Source organism: Empidonax traillii, unplaced genomic scaffold (genome assembly GCF_003031625.1).
Source record: "Empidonax traillii isolate 1590-97213 ecotype Southwest subspecies unplaced genomic scaffold, ASM303162v1 scaffold1961:size50763, whole genome shotgun sequence".
Taxonomy (NCBI): Eukaryota; Metazoa; Chordata; class Aves; order Passeriformes; family Tyrannidae; genus Empidonax; species Empidonax traillii.
The window spans coordinates 28176-46310 of NW_020957154.1; the positions used below are offsets into that span (position 1 = coordinate 28176).

General features: G+C 66.7%; 2 protein-coding genes across 2 annotated transcripts in view; both read left to right on the forward strand.

The window, feature by feature from the left end:
• TBKBP1 (TBK1 binding protein 1) overlaps window positions 1–1973 on the forward strand; it is a 6929-nt gene extending 4956 nt beyond the window's left edge. The window contains exons 9-10 of the mRNA XM_027909143.1: window positions 244–1025; window positions 1237–1973. Of these exons, the coding sequence (XP_027764944.1) occupies window positions 244–1025; window positions 1237–1365 (911 nt within the window). The 3' untranslated portion in view covers window positions 1366–1973. The remainder of the gene's footprint in view (window positions 1–243; window positions 1026–1236) is intronic.
• Window positions 1974–13108: 11135 nt separating this feature from the next.
• The window catches only part of LOC114071333 (eomesodermin-like), a gene marked incomplete at its 3' end in the record, with an annotated part of 9412 nt that continues 4385 nt past the window's right edge, over window positions 13109–18135 (forward strand). Inside the window, 1 exon segment of the mRNA XM_027909146.1 lies at window positions 13109–13530. Coding sequence (XP_027764947.1) covers window positions 13109–13530 — 422 coding nt within the window.

Below are 18135 nucleotides of genomic sequence, written 5' to 3' on the forward strand. Positions count from 1 at the left end.
TCCCACCCCAAGGGCATCCATACGTGGGACAATCCATACCTGGGAGCACCCATGCCTGGGAGCATCCATCCTTGGGTGCATCCCCCTCCAAAAGCATCCCCCCCCAAGGATTGTCCCACCCCAGACACACCCCTCCCTCTGGTGGTCCCCACAGCCACATCCCCCCTCCATCGGGGATGCCGAGGGATGTTTTCCCCACCACCGAGCTAACCTGGGGGGTTTGTGTGTGTTTTCCTTTTCCAGGCCAGCGCCACTCCCCGCTGTCCCAGTGCCACTCCCCGCTGTCCCAGTGCCACTCCCCGCTGTCCCAGTGCCACTCCCCGGCCCAGCAGCGCCGCTCTCCTGCCCCTCAGTGCCCCTCTCCCGCCCCGCCGGGGCGCTCCCAGTGCCAATCCCCCGCCCTGCAGCGCCGCTCGCCTGGTCCCCCCTGCCAGTCGCCGGCCCAGCAGCGCCGCTCGCCAGCCCCTGGCCCCTGCCAGTCCCCCGCCCAGCAGCGCCGCTCCCCCGTGCCCCCCTCCAGCCAGTCCCCCGCCCAGCAGCGCCGGTCCCCAGCGCCGCCACCGCCCTGCCCGTCCCCCGCCTCGGCGTCCCCGCACCGCCTGCCCGGCGAGAGGATGGAGCTGGGCTACGCCAAACCCTCCAGCCGCCACATCAAAGCCGGCTTCCAGGGCCGCCGCAGCTACTCGGAGGTGACCAACGTGGCCCTGTACCAGCAGAGCCGCTCGCCCTGGCTGCAGCCCGAGGCCTCCACGCTGCCCAAGCACCGGCCCTATGGGGAGGTGTACCTGGGGGGCGCGGGGGCCCCCCTGAGCGCCCACGAGCCCTTCGAGGAGCACGTGCGCTTCGAGAAGCAGTCGTCGGACGAGGAGGAGTGGGCCCTGCCCAGCCCCCCCAGCCCCGAGGCCGGCGCCATCCGCTGCGCCTCCTTCTGCGCCGGCTTCCCCGCGCCCGACGCCGACGCCCTGCACCGCACGGCTGCCGCCTACGCCCGGGCAGAGCACGCCCAGTCCTGGCCCTCCATCAACGTGAGTGGCACCCCCAGGCCCCTCACCCCCCCTAGGGGGGTGTTGTGGGGAGGGGGTGGTTGTAGGGCGGGAAGCATCAACCCACCCCACAGGCCTCGGATTCCACCCGCCTCGGTCCCGGCGCCTGGAATGTTCCAGGGAGGAGATGGAGGGGGGGAGCGGGATGTGGCCACCCTGGGGGTCTCAGCACCACCCCTGTGCCCCCCCACAGCTGCTGCTGGAGACGGTGGACTCGGAGGTGAGGAGCTGCCCCCTGTGCCAGCTGGCCTTCCCCATCGGGTACCCGGATGACGCCCTGGTGAAGCACATCGACTCCCACCTGGAGAACAGCAAGATCTGAGCCTTCCCCCTGTCCCTTCCCGACCTTTGGATGCTGCATGAGAACACTCCAGGAGCTCCAAGGCTCCCGAAATACCTCCAAGTCTTCAGTAGCTACAGAAAGACTGAGCCCCCCCCCCCAACCCCGGAGCCCCCCAGAACCCCCCAGCCCCCTGTAAGTGGGTTCCTCGCCCCGTCCCTGCATCCGTGCCAGGTTTGGATGCTGGAATTGGGGTGCCAGGATCACGCCATCCCAGATGGTGGCTGGAGGGGACCTGTCTGTGCCCTTGGGTGTCCTCTGCACCCTCGGGTGTCGCTGCTTGATCTCAGGGAGGATCCGAGGGGCCGGGTCCTGGATCCGGCCCCCAGGAAGTGGGTGAGGGGAAGGGGCTGCCCTTTCCCCTGCTCCTGGGATCAGAGCTGGGGTTTGGGGGGGCAGGAGGGAGGGGCAGCTGCTTGTTCTCAGTCCCGCTCTCCTCATCCCACCAGTTCAAGCACCTTTTACACTAAAAGCACCCCCTCCCCTCAGTTTCTCCCCCTCCCCCTAAAGATGCTGCTGAGAAATGAACCCCGGGATGCAGCAAGGACCCCTCTCCCCACATTACACTGGGCTCCGTGGCCCTGGGGGCTCTTCCTGACACCTCCCCCCCGGCGTGGGGACAGCGCAGCCCCCCAGCAGCCCCCCTCATCCCCCCTCAGACCCCCCTGCTTTGGCCGGGGGGCTGCAGGCGGCTGCTCACCCTGAGCCCCCCACCCCGTCCCCCCACGTTCAATCTACCTCAACGCCGCCGGGAGAGGGGGGTCCGCAGCACTGTCCCCCCCTCACTGAGCCGCTCTGCGCTGCATGTCCCCCCCGTGTCACAGCGCACATCCCCCCCCCCCCCGCACCCCCGGGGGCTCGACCGGGTGCGACCCCCCCCCTGCCCCGGGACCCACCGGGCAGAGGGACCCGCCCCCGCTGCGATGCCACCGACCCCAATAAAACCTTTCCAGCGCCCAAAATGCCACGGAGGGGGCGAAGCCATCTCCTCTCTTTGGGGCCCTGGGGAAGGGGAGGGGGGTCCAGGCTGCATGTGGCCCCCCCGGGGATGGGGATGGGGAAGGGGGTGAGCCTGGGTCTGGCACAGCCAATGAGGGGTGGCTCCCCTTGCAGAGCTTGGGGGTCCAGTGGGATCCTCCTGGATATCCTGGGGGAAGGGTCTTCCCTATGGACCCCCATCCCTCCCCCCCCATGGGTACCACGGCTGGGGTAGCACCGCCAAGATCCCCTTCTCTGTGTTCTTGTAGGTCCTACAGCCTCCCCACCAGCGGGCTGAGGGTCCGGGGCTGCCCTGTGGGGATTTTTACACCCCGTGGGGCTGAGGGCGCACGACCCCGGCGCTGAAACAACCCCCGACTCGGCCTCTCGTGGAAAATCCCACCTGCTGGCTCCGGCAGGGAACACCCGTGGGATGAGCTGCACCCGTTCTCTGCCCGCCCTGCCCGGGCAGGCTGCGAGAGGCGGGGGCGGGGGGGTCTGTGCCGGCCCCCTGAGCCCAGCCCAGCCCCGAGCAGGGTGCGAAGCCGGTTCCCAGTGCTGCGGGCCGATGGTGTGAAGGAGATAGGCTCGGTGCCGCCGCCTTATCGCCGCCTCATCTCCGCCTGTGCCAGGGCAGGGGGAGGAAGGGCAGGACCCGGCCCCTCGGGCGGGCAGCGCCAGTGCCCGGAGCCGCGGGGCTGAGCCGGGGGGGACGCGGTGATGCTGCAGGGAAGGGTCCCAAAAGTCACCAGGAGGGGACGGATCCTGGGGTGGCATCAGCTCTGACCGGGCTCCTTCTCCTCCCGTCCAGCGGCCGGGACTGGAACCGCACCGGGTCGGGGGCGGAGGAGGGACCTGGCTGCGGTCGGGGGGGTGCCCGGTCCCCACCCCGGGGTTCTCTCTCTCTTTTTTGAAATCACGTGATAAATGTCAAACGGCGGGGCCGTTACTCATCCCGGCACCCTCCCGGAGCCGCTTCCCCCCGGGGGCGGTGCCGCTGACTCAGGAGGCTGCCGGGCTCCCCCCGGGCCGCGGGGACCCCCCAGGCCCCCCGAAACCGCCGTCCCTTCCCCGGCTCCCGGGCCGGGCGGGAGGAGATCCAGGACAAGTGTCACTCGGTGCAGATGTGTCCCCATGAGGCTCGCGCGAGTTTAGGGGGGTCCCGGCACCCCAAATCCGCTGCCTGGGGGCTGCCCTGCTCCTTGTTGCGGTGCTGGGAGGGGTCGGGGTGCTGGTGGTGCCCCGGGCTGCCCCCTTCCCACCCCGCTGTGCCCCCACTGCCCTCTGTGTCCATGTCCCCAGTGTCCCCCATGTCCCCGTGCTGGTGGGTCACACCTCACCATTTCCTAAGTGACAGCCTTCTTTAATGTTACTGTTTTTCCCACCAAAACCCCCTCTTATTCTGGGCAGGTTTAAGGTTTCTTTTTCCAGCTTTCAGGTTTGTTGGTTTTTTGGTGTTGGGTTTTTTTTCCCCTTTTCTTGGTGTTTTTATCATTTAGGGGAAAAACGAAACAATTCTCACTGCTCGGGCCCCTCTTTCCCCTGTAGGGAGGTGCTGGGCTGAGGGAGGAGAGGGGACCAGGGATGCCCCTACTCCATCCCTGGGAGTTTGGAGCCAGCTCCGTGCAGGAATGAGTGGCCTGGTCCCTCTGGATGCACGTAGGGGATTCTCTGACTCCTGTTAAGTTTATGCTCCTGTCTTTCCCTGGCTGTTTGTCCTTCCAACTTTGTCCACCGAAGAGGGTCACCTGCACTCCCCAGTCGATCCTCCCAAAGCAGGGCAGAGTAATTCCCATTGCCCCTCCCGGATCCAGGAGGGCTCCAGGGGACTCCCGACCTGGCTCCGGGGCCGCGGTGGCAGCTCCTGCCCGGGTCCCTCGGTTTATAGGAAACGGCTGTGCGAGGAAGCGCCCGGCTCTCCTGCCGGGGTGAGCGTTTCTTTCCAGCCGTGGGCGCCCCGAAAGGCCCCTCAGCGCGGGGGATCGGGTGTGAGTCAAAGCCGGAGCCCTGGGGTTTAACCACAAAGCCCCAGAGCTGCCGTGTCACGGCGGAGCCGTGCCAGAGGCGTTTATAAGAAATGGAGGGGATGCCTTGGGGGGGAGGGACCCCGACTGGCACCGGGGGCTCTGCCCATCCCTTGGAACAAGCGCTTTGGCCCCGTGCTTCGGCTCTTGGGCTGCGTTTTCTGCAAAAGGAGACGGTGCTGCTGCACCTCAGCTTCTCCCACATCACCCCAGGGTGCCCACATCACCCCAGGTATCCTGGATACCCGCACCCAACAGAGCTCCTGGTGCCAACATCATCCCTGTGTCCAACCGGACACCCAGTGCCAGCATCACTCCAGGGTGCCCTCATGGTCCCCAGGTACCTGAATCCACCTCGGGCACCAGTTCCCTGCATCCCTCTGGCCCCGGGATACCCGGCTCTCCTGCCCTGCAGCAGCAGCCGCCTGTCACCCTGTCCCTCCCCTGCCAGCCCCGTCCCCGCTGGCTGCTGTCCCCGTCCCACACGTGTGCCGGCAGCTGCCTGACCTCTCGCAGATGCTGCTGCTGGAGAGACACAAGGTTTTCGCACGTGCCTCGCCCTCCCCACCGCCTTGAGGAGGGGTCGGGGGGGCTGTAGTGACAGGGACCTCCAACCCTTCACACCCAGGATGTGCCACGTCCCCTCCCGGACAAACCACCCCAGTGTCCTCCCTCATCCCCGCGATGGGATCATCTCTTTCCCATCCATCTGCGGTGACCCCCCTCCCCGTTCCCAACCATCGGGGGGGAGGAGGGGGGGCCGCGGCCTCAAATGACAGCGGGGGGACACAAACACACAGAGCCCCGGCTGCCATGTGCCCAGCGCCATCACGGCTGCTGCGGAGAGACAAGTGCCACCGGGCCCCCCGGGGACCCTCGAGCTGCCGGCCCGACCCCGGCCCCGCGCTCGGGACCCGCCGTCTCGCTGCGGGGAGGTGACGGAGCCAACGCGCCGCGACACGGGGCTCGCACCCCCCCCTCCCCACTGCCGCGGCCAGCGCCTCGCCAGCGCCTGCCGGGGGGGACTTCTCGGCTGTCACAACCCATCTGCGTCGGGGGCAGCGTCTGCCGGCGCCGTAAGTGGGGTTAAACTCGGGGTCACCCGGATCGAGCATCCACAGGGGGGTCTGGTGGAAGGCAACACCCCCGCTCTCCCCAAATCCCCCCCCGCGCCCTGGCACCCCCTGCCCCCGCTTGCCACCAGGGTGGGATGCAGGGAGTGATGCTCCGTCATGCTGGTCCCTGAGTGGCTCTTGGGGTCCCTGAGTGGCTCTCGGGGACGACGCGGTGGTGGCCAGATGTGTCCGCAGGGAGCTGCTCCTCGGCTGTCGCTGCGGGTCACCGCGGCCACGGGGACGCGTGGGGCCGTGATGGACACGACCCGCGGGTGGCCCCGCGCTGGCCGGTGGCCCAAAACGCAGCACCCGGCGGGCGCCCGCGGGCCATCGACACCCGCGCCGGCAGCCTGAACTCCCCGTGACCCGCCGGCACCGCGGCTGCGGCCGGAGAGGCCACCCCGGCACCGGGACACCCTCCTGGGGTCACGGCCCGGCGCTCCCGCCGCTTCCCACTGGAAAACTGCGGGTGTCCCAAAGCCCTCCAGGGCCGCCGCGGCGGCGTCCTGGGCACAAATCTGGCCCTGTTTGGTCAGCAGAGCCTCAGGCAAGTGGGGTTTGGGGCTGGGGTGGATGGCACATCCCACCCCCATCGTCTCCATCGCACCCCTCCCTCATTTTCAACCCCCCCGCCGCTGCCGCCCGGGCTCACACGGTGCCGCCGGACCCGCGGGCGGCTCCTTTTAACCCGCGGCTGAAATGAAACCGGCTCCGGCTCCTTCCCCGTGACCTATTTTTAACATTTGATTGGAATTATTTCCCCCCCAGCCCCCCCCTCCAACCCGCCCTTCCCTTCCCTGTTCCCCGGGTGCGAGCGCGGTGTCAGCCCCGTGTCACATCAATTAACGCGCGCGGGGCCTCATTTGTCACTTTGCATTTCCCGAAGGTCCTTCGGTGGTGCCGCGGCCGTGGCGGGGGGCGCACGCCGGGCTGGGGGTGCCCCCCCTTCCCCCCCCACACCCCGGGGTGGGGGACGGGGCTGCTCCTCCTGCCCCGTGCTTTTGGGGGTGCCGGGACCCAGCGGCCGCTGCTGCCGCCCACCTCGCTGTGGGGTCCCGGTGCTGGGTACGAGGGTCCCCGGCGGGGGCCGGGACACCCGAGCATGGCCCCCCCCCGGCCCCGAGCAGCCGGTGCCGACACCTCCACTTCCGTCGGCAGGGCCCCCACGGGTATTTTTAACTCCCGGCTCTGCCGTTTGGCACGCGGTGAGTGTCCGTCCCCGCCGCTGTCCTGCCTCCAGCTGCCTCCCCCAGCCCGCGCCGCCCCCCAGGGCAGGATCGGACCCTCCAGAGACACGTTTGAGGCTGCAGGACTGCATGGGACAGGATGGGACCCCATGGGACAGGACTGGAACCCACGGGGGGGGGGTTGGACCCTACTGGGGATGCTCAGTGCCCACAGAGCAGGATGGGACCCTACGGGGTAGTTTAGGACCATGCAGGACAGGATGGGAAGCCTTGGAGCAGGATGGGACCCTATGGGGCAGAATGGGACCTCATGGCTGATGATCAACCCCCAAAGAGCAGGATGAGACCCTGCAGAGTGGGATGGGACCCCATGGGGTGGGACGGGACCCAAGGGGTCAGGATGAGACCCTACATGGACAGGACCCTACAGCACCTGTGGAGTGGGATGAGACCCTATAGGACAGCACTGATTCCTAGAGGGCAGGATGGGGGGCTGGAAAGCAGGAATCGACTCTATGGGGCAGGATCAACCCCTGCGGGGGAGGATGGGACTCTGCAGGATTTGAGTCTATGGAATGGGAAAGGGTCCTGCGTGACAGGACTTTCCAGACCTGGATGGGATGCTGTGGGACAGGGTGGCACCTAACAGGGCAGAATTGTCGCTTGTGGAGCAGGATCGATCCCAGTGGGGAAGGATCGGCCCCCGTGGGGCAGGATCAGCATCTCCATCTCCTCCGCCGGGCAGGAGCATCCTCATCCCCATCCCAGAGGGGTCCGGCCCCCCATGTCCCCGCGTCACCCATGTCCCCGAGCCCTCGGGACCCCTTCCCTGGTCGGATCCCCTACTTGGGATGGGGGGGGGGGGGCTCTCGGGAGGGCGATGGCAGCGTGGCGGGCGATCCCGCACACGCGTGTGCCCGCGGGGGCCGCGTGTTGTCAGAAGCTGTAGCCCGTGTCTCGCCCGCCGTCCCCCCGCCCGGGCAGCGCACATCACTCCCCGGCCTTCGCCTCCCGCTGACGAAGAGGAAGGGCCGGGGGCGCCAGCCCCGAGCCCCCCGCGCCCCCGTCACGCTAAGCCGGCCGGACAGGGGCTGCAGCCCCCCGGCGCTCCCCAGGGAGCCGCGGCTCTTCGGCGAGGATCTGGCTCCCGCTGAAGCAAATCTCCTCGTACAGGAGCGGGGCGAGGGGCCGGGGACGGCGGCAGGGGGTGAAACGGACTCCCCCCGGCCCGGCGGGTGCTGGCGGGGGGGTCCCCGCGGACCCCCCGTGCGCACGGTGGGGGCCTGAGGAGCACATGTGGGGCACGGGCACAGCTGCGTCCTTGCACGCCCACCCAACCACAGCAGTCCCCTCGCGTGTCCCCTCACTCACATACACGTTCCCTTGCACACCCCCCAGCCCTTCTGCACACCCACGCGGCCACCGATCCCCCCCCCTGGGGCTTCTGCCCCACGCACGGGGGGCACGGTGGCACCCCGGGCACGGTGACAGCCCGGACGCGGTGACACCGAGGCAGGGACACGGGGGGGAAGCTGCCCCGCTCACGCTGCCACCTCCCACGCAGGCTCTCAAGGCCGGGGCGAGGAAGAGGAGGAGGGTGCAGAGCCAAACCGCGGGTCGGTCTGCGGGGGACAGGGTGGGTCCCGCGGGTGGGATCAGTGACCTGCCACCAGAGTCCCGGCTCTCCGGGTGTTGGGGCTTCGAGTGGGACCACCCCAGGGAGGGGGCTAGGAGCGATCTCTTGGCGGGACCCCCCGTGCCACCCAACTCCAGGGCCGGGGTGGGGGGGGTGGCAGCGGTACAGGGGACACGGGGGGCACGGGGGGCACGGGGGGCACCGGGGCACGGGGGGCACGGGTGCTGGCGGTGCGGGGCTCAGCACCAGGAGGGTTTTGGATGGCAGCGGCTGGAACGATGTTAATGACTTTTCTTCCTGTCGCTCTCCTTTTACACCGAGGGCAGCTCCGTAACCAGAGCTGCTTCCTTCCCCGAGATTAAGGAGCCGTCTGCTCGCCCTCCCCCCCCCCCCCCCCCCCCCCCCCGCGGCCGCTGGGCCCCCCCCGGAGCTGCCATCGACTTGTCACCCCCGACTGGCCCAGACCTGGCCCTGGCAGCCCACCCCTGACAGCCCTGCGTGCCCCCCTTCCACGGGGTCCTGCAGTCGGAGGTGCTGAGCATCCTCCAGGAACTGCTCGGGAATCGTCCCACCAGCTGGGGAGGGGGTTCGGGGAAAGTGATCGCCATGACCCCCCCCGGCTCTCTTCCTTCCCTGCGGGCCCCCCGTGGGGCTCCCCCAAAGTGGGGCTGCCCGGGGTGGAGCGTGGCAGCCTCTGCCAGCGCCGGGCGGTTTGGGGCAGGAAGGAGGAGGGTGACAGTGCCGGGGCGCGGGTTGAGGAGCTGCGACATGGGGGGACAGGGTTTGGGACCCTCCACGGCGGGGGTTGAGTCCCCCAAACCCCAAAGCTCTGCCTGCTCCCCACTCCCCACCGCCCGTGACTCGATTTATCCCCCCCCCCCGCTCTGACTCAGAGGACACTGCTGGTGACGGGGGGACCTGGCCACGTTTTTTGGGAGGGGAGACAAGGTGCTTGGGGTGCCTTAATGGTGGGCTATAAGGGGGCTTCTGCAGGGTGGGAGCCTGCAGGTTTACTGGGGGGGCTCACCAGCATCACTCCACTCTGGGGCACAGCGATGGGGGGGACCACCAGGGATGTGGCTCCTTCCCGGCCGGGGGTGGCTGCAGGGGGGTGGCGGATGTGTCCCCTGGCCGGGGGTCCCCCGGGTGGGTGGCAGGTGGCTGGCCCGGCCCGGGAGCGCTGTGGTTTGCATTCATGGCTCCCTGAACCGCTGCCTTCGAGCAGCAGCGAGATGCAAATTCCTCCGGGGTGGGGGGAGTATTTTTGGTTTTTCCTGGGCCCAAATTTAGTCCCCGTGGGTGCCCGGTGCCCTCGTGCTCATTTTAAGAATGAAAACAGGAACAATGCCATTTACTAAGAAAACTACCCCCAAAAGTTTCCCCTCGGTCCCCAGAAGCCAAATTCCTGCCTCATCCTTCCCCAGCAGGGCCGGTACCTGCCTGGGGCCTGGGCTAGAGGGAGGTGTAGGGACACCAGAGCTTGGGGGCAGTTTGGGGACATCAGCCTTGCACCCTGGGCTCCTGCCCAGTGTCTCTGCTGGGAATTCAGTCCCGGGGCCAGCAGGATGATGCCCAGGAGCAGTGGGATGCAGGATGGTGACATGGAGCAGGGGCTGTCCAGGACAATTCCCCCAATGAAGGTTCCAACTCCCCTCTTGTACCAGCGCTGGAGACCCCAGGGATGAGGATATTCCATCTTGCAGCTGCAGGAGCAGGAACTGAGGCACAGGCCTTGTCTCAAGGATCCTGGGGAGCCTGGGAATCCTGCCGGGGATGGGCACGGGAGGGACGCGGCTGCTTTGGGAGGGATGTGGCCTGTGAGGTGACAAGTGTGTCCCCAGCCCCGGGGCACATCCTGCCGCGGAGCCACTTCCTCCCGTCCCCTCTGTGGGCGATAGAGTTGGGTGAGTGCCGGAAACCAGAGGGGTGGCCGGGAGGGACCGGGCACGGTGGGCACACGAAGCTGCCCCTCGGCCCCCGCTGGCCCCACGCGCTCGGAGACGCTCGGATGTCCCAAGTGGAGCGTGGCATCAGCTGCCTGTGGAAGGGGACATTGAGGTACACCTCTTGGAGGGGGAATTTGTCCCCACGGAAGGCCCGGCGCTCCTGCCCCCCAGGAAGGGCCCTGCTGGTGGGGAGGCCCGGCCGGCTTTGCTGCTGTGGAGTTGCTGCAGGGGGGGTGGGTCGGACCCCAAATCCCCCTGGCTGGGGAGGGGTGAGCTCAGGCCGCTTGGCTCAGGGACTGTCCATGTCCCAGAGGTGTCTGGGATGTCCTGGAGCATCCTTGCCCCGACCAGCGGGGCTGTTGGAGGCTGTTCAAGGTGACGGTCAGGACACGGTTCCCTGTCCCTCCCGGCCCTGAGCGAGGGGACACTTGTGACAGCCACCTCCCCAGGAGTCCTGCCCTGTCTCCCAGTGTCCCTGGTGTCACTTTACCCTGGCAGGGGGGACGCTCAAGGGCATGACATCCTGGGGACAGGGCCACGCTCCTTCCCCCACCACCCGGGCAGGCCCCGCTGGCAGCACCACCCAGGACTGGCACCACCAGGGCCAGGGGCACGTGGGGTGGAGGTGGCAGGTCCCCAACTGTGGGGGCAGTGGGGACAGCCTGACACCCATCTGGGTGGCCGTGCTGGCTGATCCCACAGCGGGGGGGGGTGTCCCTGTGAATTTATCCTCGCCGGCGATGGTATAACAGGAATGAATTAGCACGTCGTGACGTCAGGGAGCACATGAGCTGCAGCACTTGCTTCCCCCCCCCCAAACCCCGTTAATGAGTCGCTTCCCCCTCCCAACCCATAACCCCCCTCTGGCCTTTGTTTTTCCTCTGGGGGAAAAAAAAAAAAATCTGGAAATTTCCTTGTTTTCCTTCTTTTTCTGGCTGGGGAACTCGGCGTGAGGGGACTCCTGTTGGATGGGTTGGGAGAGGTTGGCAGTGCCCTGGCAGGCTGGGGGTGCCCAGGGAGGTGAGGGCAGCTGAAAGGGGGGGATGTTGTCCCCACTGATAAGCCCCTCAGCCCCCACCAGGCCTCTCCCTCAGTAACTCCCAGGGGATTAAGGGTTGGGAAGAGCTGGCAGGGAGCCGGAAAGGTGTTGTGGAGGGGGGTGCTGGGGGTCAGCAGGGGGGGCTTTGCATAGAGATTGAAGGGCAGGACCCCTCAGAGAGATGCCAGTGGTGAAAAAGCTGGCCCCAATGGCTGCTAAGTTGTGTCTGCTGGGCCAATACACAACCCCCTGCAAGACCCCCGAGACCCCCCGGGCCTGCCTGGGCCTGAGTCACTGTGGGGATGTGGGTCCTTCTGTCCATCCACCCCCCACGGCCACCCCGTGCATCCTTAACTCCCCATTTCCTCCTGCCCTGTAGCTGGAGCACTCCCTGGGGGAAACAGAGCTGTCCCCATTCCTGCCCTCATCCTTGTCCCCATCCCCAGCCCTATTCCTGTCCCCATCCCTGTCCCCATCAGCTCCCGCTGCCTCTGGGCAGCACCATCACCTGTGACCCCGGATCCCAAGGGATTTAGGTGTGGGTTTGGTAGACACCCACGTCCCCCTTTCTCCCCTTCCCAACCCCAGCTCCAGAGGGGTCCTGCAGATGTTGGGAAGGAGCCCAGACCCCAGGAGGGGACACATGGGTGGGTGGCAGTGTCCCCATCCTTCCAGGCGGTGCGGGAGCGACGGGCACGGGGTGGCACCCGCCGTCCCCCACCCTCCCAGCTCTGCCACACTGGGAATGGAAAGTATTGACGGGAGCTGAGCTGGGGATGTGCCAGGGGAAGCGGCCACTCCAGAGCCAAATGCCTCTGTGACTGCTCCAGGGGACACGGGGACTTCCCCGGGCACAGTGGGGTCAAGGGCAGGTGCCAGGAAGGCCCGGCCTCGGGGTGGGCACACGGGGGGTGGGCATGGGAATGGGAATGGGCTCAGGGGTGGGCACGGCCTGTCCAGGCTCCCCAGGGAACTCGGACCACCCCAAACCCAGCAGAGGGGAAGGGGAAGTACAAGGGGCCGAGCCTTAAGCCTCTGTCCCCAGGTGTGCCACCCCTCCAGTGACCGTGGGGACACCAGAGTGTGTTGATGGGGACCCGAAATAACCAGTCCCTGTGTCCCCTCAGAGCCCCAAAACACGAGTGGGAAGGTGACCCCCCTGGTCACTCCATTCCCTGTCCCCGCGGGCCCCCACAGTGTCCCTGTCCCCTCCCCTGTCCCCACCCCTGCCAACGTCCCACGGTCCCACAGTCCCGGTTCCCTCCACGCCCCCCCCATCCCCTGCCACCTCCCCACTCCCCCCGTGCCCGGCGTCCCCCCAGCGTGGCCCGCATCCCCTCCCGCGTGTCCCCGCGTGTCCCGCTCCCCGCGTGGTCCCCGGCCCGCCCCGGTGGGAGCCGCCCCCGTGGGGGTGGGGAGGGGGGCGGAGGGCGGAGCTCCCGTCGCGGAGCCGCTTCTTTGGATAAGAAGCGCGGGTGCCACGGGGATGGGCAGGTGGAGCGTGTGAGGGCACCGGCGGCAGCAGCAGCAGCAGCAGAAGAAGGGCAGGGCGGCCCCCCGACGGCACTTTTAGGGGCTTTCCGGGAGTTTCGGGCTGTTTTTTGCGGGCTTCGTTTTTTTTAACCCCTTTTCCCTTGGCCGTTTCGGGGACGCCGCGGGTCGCAGCCCCCCCCGGGACCCCGCGGGCATGGAGGGGGCGGCGGGAGCCCGGCGAGGCGGGCAGCGCTGACCCGCGCCCGGCTCCGCGTCCCGGGGACCCCCATGAGGGGCTGAGCGGGGCCGGCGCCCCCCGCTCCGTCCATGGGCGCGCTGGAGCCGGGCACCGGAGCCCCCCGCCCCGCCGCCCCCATGCTCAGCGCCGCCACCACCTTCGCCAAGGAGCCGCCGGGCCCCCGGGACGCCTCCGCCTCGTACTACGGTGATGGGGGGGCAGCGGAACCGGGAGCCCCCCCGCTCCCTTACGGCGCTCCCGGCGGCTTCGGCGGCAGGTTCCTGGGGCCGTGCCCGCCCTACCGGGCGCCACCGCCTCCCGCCGCCCCGGTGGAGGGTTACGCGGGCCCCGAGGGCGGTTTCGGCGGCGGGGGGGCCCCGCTGTGCCCCCCGCTCTGCGCCCTGCCCGGGTACCGCGCGGCAGGGAAGGTGCAGGTGATGCTCAACAACTACCCGCTCTGGGCCAAGTTCCACAAGCACCAGACCGAGATGATCATCACCAAGCAGGGCAGGTGAGCGGGGGTACCGGGTGGGATCGGGGGGAAGTCCAGGGGATGTACCGGGCCGGGGGAGTGGCGGGAACCGGGAGGCACCGGGAGGTGGGACCGGCGGGGCACTGGGAGGGACTGGAGGGGACCGGAGTGCTCCGGGATGGACCGGAGCAGGGGACCGGGGCAGGGGACTGTAGGAGGAGCAGTGGGAGATCGGGGTGAGAGCCTGGTGGGGACTGGGACAGAGAAGCTGCAGTGGGACCCGCAAAGACCCCGGAGATGGTGAGGGGCTGGTGTAGGAAAGGATACAGGCACGGGGGATGCAGGGTGGGCACAGCAGTGCAGAGAGGGGGGTGGGACAGCCGGGGGGGGGCCATGGGATGGACCGGGCACAGTGAGGGGCTGAAGGTTTCTGCCTCGTGTCCCCAAAGGGCTGGAGGTGTGGGAGGTGTTTGTGGATCTGGGGGTCCCTCTTTGCCTGTACAGTAGAGGGATGGGGTGTGTAAGAGGGGGGCCCCTGTCCTTGTGGGTTGAGGAGGTGACATCTTGCTGTGTGGGCAAAGCAGAACAGACTTCCCTGGTCTTGTTTTCTATGGAAGTTGAGGCTTGTTGGAAGGAGAAAGGGGGCTGGGGAGTGTCCCCACCCGTATCAGGGTGGGACAGGGGGGTCCAGACCCCCCATGTCAGGAAGCTGGCAGAGATGGTGCCAGTTCTGGGGGCCTGGAGGCAGCGTTTATCCGGCCTCAACCCACGGGCCGGATCTGGAGCTCGGCACTGCAACAAGTAGTGAGAGCCCACAGCCATCCCACGGCACCGTGGGTGGGTGGGTGACACCCCCCCTACTCATTTCCATGCTGGAAATACCCCCCCTCCTCCATGGGGCAGGTAGGGGCTGGGTGTCCCCCATGTGCCCAGGGAAGGGGCAGTATTTTGGCAAAGTCCTGGGTGCCAAAGCGCCCTTGGTGATGCCATGGCTGGGCATCCTCTGCCCCCTCCGTGCTGCATCCAGCCTGGGGTGTTCACAGGGTGTGAGTTGGAGGACTTGGATAAGGTTGGGGGATGGAAATTCCCCCCATCTCTCTCTGGGGGGTCTGGAGGGGGCCCGGTGTGACACAGGCCCTGTGTGGCCGTGGAGTTGCCACAACTTGGAGCAAGGGGAGCCCAAAATGCTGAGCCCATCCTTTGACCCCACAGGGTGACATGGGTGGGGGGAGCCAGGCCCTGGGCTGCAGTTTGGGGGCCTCAGTGTGATCGTGCCGGGGTGAGGAGGGGAACAGGAGCACGGCAGGGCCGCACATGGGGCTTCAGCCACCTGAGGGGCTGCTGAAAATCTATGCCGAGGGGAAAGCAGGGGAGCAGCACCTCACTGAGTGCTCAGCAGCTGGCAGAGACTCCCCCAACCCCTCCTGCCGTGCTGACACTCCCCCCCTTCCCCTCCCGCTGCCATCCCTCCGCCCAGGGGGGCTCTTTCTGGCCAGCGCCGGGGCCGCCGGCAGCGCCCTCGCCCCTTCCCTCCCTCGGCCGAGACAGATGGTGTCACTTCGATGCTGAGACCAACCTGCTTAATGTGTTGGAAGTCTAAACACGTTAGGGCCGCTTGGTTTGCCACGGCCCTGCCCAGGCCTGGCTTCCCCCGCTGGGCTCGGGGCTGCTCGGAGCGAAGCACGGAGCGGGTGACGTGTCCCCAGATCCGGCTGAGGGGGTGGCGGGGGTGGCAGGGCACCCCAAATGTCTGTTTCTCGCACACCATCCCCCAGTTCTTCCAGAAACACTGCCTGAAATTCCCGTTCTTCCCTCCTCTCTTGCCCCAGCCGTCGTGGCGGGTGCTGGGGCGGCATCAGGACCTGGTGCTGAGGGTCTGGAGAATGGGGTGAGCCCCGAAATCCCACCAGCTCTGCCCCACTGCCACCGGCTCCCAGCCTGAAACCAGGCCATTTTGGGGCTCTTTTCCCAGCTCCATCCCTTCCAACGGCCCTGCAGAGGTGCTGGGGATGGGGAGGGTGGGTTGCTCTGTGCTCAGGGGGGCTCATGGCAAACCCAGCCCGTGGAGGCGTCAAGCTCAGAGCCACAAAACATCCGTTTCCCCCAACCCCGAGCTGCTCTTGCAAAACTTGGTGTGCAGGGCCAGCAGTGCTGCTGAGACACAGGAAAAACCCCAGTGCGGGGCTCAAGGGGGACGGGAGCCCCAAAATGGGGACCCCAGGGGGATGTGAGTCCCCCAAAGTAGGGATCTGCCGGGCTGGGGGGCTCTGGGGCAGGGCAGGGGTCACGCTCTCGTCCTGCTGGTGGTGCAGGTACCTCATCTCTCCAGGCTACGCTGGTCCCTCAGCGTGGGTGTCCTTGGGGTGCAGCCTCCTGTGGACCCACAGAGAGAGCTGAGGGTGGGTGGGAGATGGTGATGCTGGGATGAACTTGCTCAGGCACTGGGATTTTACCCTGTTGGTGTCTTTTTTTACCCTCTCCTGCCCCTCTGCCCCTGCTCCAACACACCGTCTCGTGCCACCCCACCCCATGCCACGCCATCCCACCCCCAGTCATTCCCCCAGAGATAATTTCCTACTGGTTTTCCGTGTGGGTCCCCGTCCTTCCTGGGCCCCCACGGCTCTCGGGGTTCAGCCAGGGCAGGATTTCTGGAAACCCCCAAGGACTCGCCGGTGCCCCGACTGCAGCGGGCCCGGGGAATTCCTGCCGTGGGGCTCTGCTGTGAAACCAGGGCTGGCTCTGCATTTGGGGGCACACAGGGGCACACAGAGGGTGACCCTGTCTTTTAGGGGTACATAAGGGCTGCCTTTGCATTTGAAGGGGACTCAGTGCTGCTTTTGCAGGGGGCAGGGACTCTCTTTGCATTTGGGGACACGAGGATGGCCTTGCCTTCGGAGAGGACACTGGGAGGGCTCTGGGGGTGTGGAGCTGGTTTTGCCTTTGAAGGGGACATGGGACAGCTTTGGGGACACAACTGGGTGTGTCATGTCACCGTGCCACGCATCGGTGTGCCACCACACCGTGTCACCCACTGCTGTGCAGCCGTGCCACGCTGCCACGCCATGTCTCTGTGCCACCATTTCTGTGCCACCGTGCCGTGTCCAGCAGTCACGCCGTGCCACTGCGCCATGTCACTGCCTCGTGCTTTGCTGTGCCACCATTCCGTGTCACCCTGCCATGCATCGCCACGCAGCCATGCCATGCATTGCCGTGCCACCCTGCCGTGCTACCCTGCCATGCCACCATGCCATTTCCAGCAGCCATTCCACGTCCCTGTGCCGTGTCCAGCATCCACGCCACCCCACCGTGCCACCTAGCCGTGCAGCAGGGACTGCTCCATCTCCCACGCGGCCGTGGCGGCTCCTGCGGTCACGGCGCTGCCGTCGGGGGGAGGAGGCGGCTCAGGAAGCCGCAGCCCCCACCTCGATGCGCTGCCAGGAGTGGTGGTGGTGGTGGTGGGGAGGTAGGAGAGGCACAACTGCCTGGGGGGTTGCCCTCCTGGACATCCAGGTTTTCCTTCCGCCTGGGGTCATCCCGGACGCGCTCCCTGTGCCTCCATCCCCGTGTCACCAGGTGACACCCTGGATGTGCCGCTGTGCCCCCTGGCTTCATCCCTGTGTCCCCGTGTCCCCCCCGGCCCCCTGAGGGGAGGGTTCACTCAGGGACAAACCTCGGGGCGCGCCGAGAGCCCAGAAACAAAAGTACAAAGGGGGAAAGGCGCAGTGCCCACCAGCTTTTGGGGTGGGCCGGGGAGGGTTTAGAATGGGGTTTGGGGCACCTCCCAAACCGCAGTGACCAAACCCAGGGCAGCTGAGTGCTGCCCGAGCAGCAGCCCCGGGAGCTCGAGCGCCGGGGGATTTAAAAATAAAGGCGAGGCGAGCGCGGTTTCGGGTCTTGCCCCCACCCTGGCGTGCCCGGCCGGGCCGTGCGGTTTCCCCGCGCAGCGTGTGAAGCGCCGAGCAGCGCTCGCTGCGGCGCTGCCAGCGGGGGCTCGAGGGCTCCGAATGGAGCAAAGAAAAAGAGAAAGAAAAAAAAAAACAAAACACCAAACCAACTAAAAAAAGGCAGGTTCTTTCCTCCCTGCTCCTTGCAGCAGCTCGGGCTGGTGCAGCGCCCAGGCTGGGGCTTGCCCCGCGGTCAGACCAGCCCCGGGCTCGGCGTTGGGACGCCCGGAGCGCGGTGGCACCGAGGTGGTTTTTAATGCGGCTGCAGCTTTTGTCAGTGGCAGGAACCGCCTGGCCCTCGACACGGCCGCGGCTGTCTCGCTCCCGAGGAGTTTTAGGGATACAGAAAGGGGGAAAGGGGTCTGTGAGTGTTCGGAGGGACCCCGGAATGTGCGGGACCACCATCCGTGCCGGGCCCGAGGAGCACATGTGCAGCTCCTCATCACGAGGTGATCTCTACTTCTTTCTCTTTTTCATTCTCTTTTTCTTAATCTCTTTCTTTATCTTCTTCTTTTTCTTATTTTTTTTCTTTATCTTCCTCTTCATCTTTTTATTCTTCTTCCTTGTCTTCTTATCCTTCTTCCTTGTCTTCTTATTCTTCTTTTTTTCTTACCATTTCTTCTTTTTCTTCATCTTCTTCTTTTTCTTTCGCTCATTTTTCTTCTTGTTTTTCTTTTTTTTTCTTAACCTTAATCTTAAC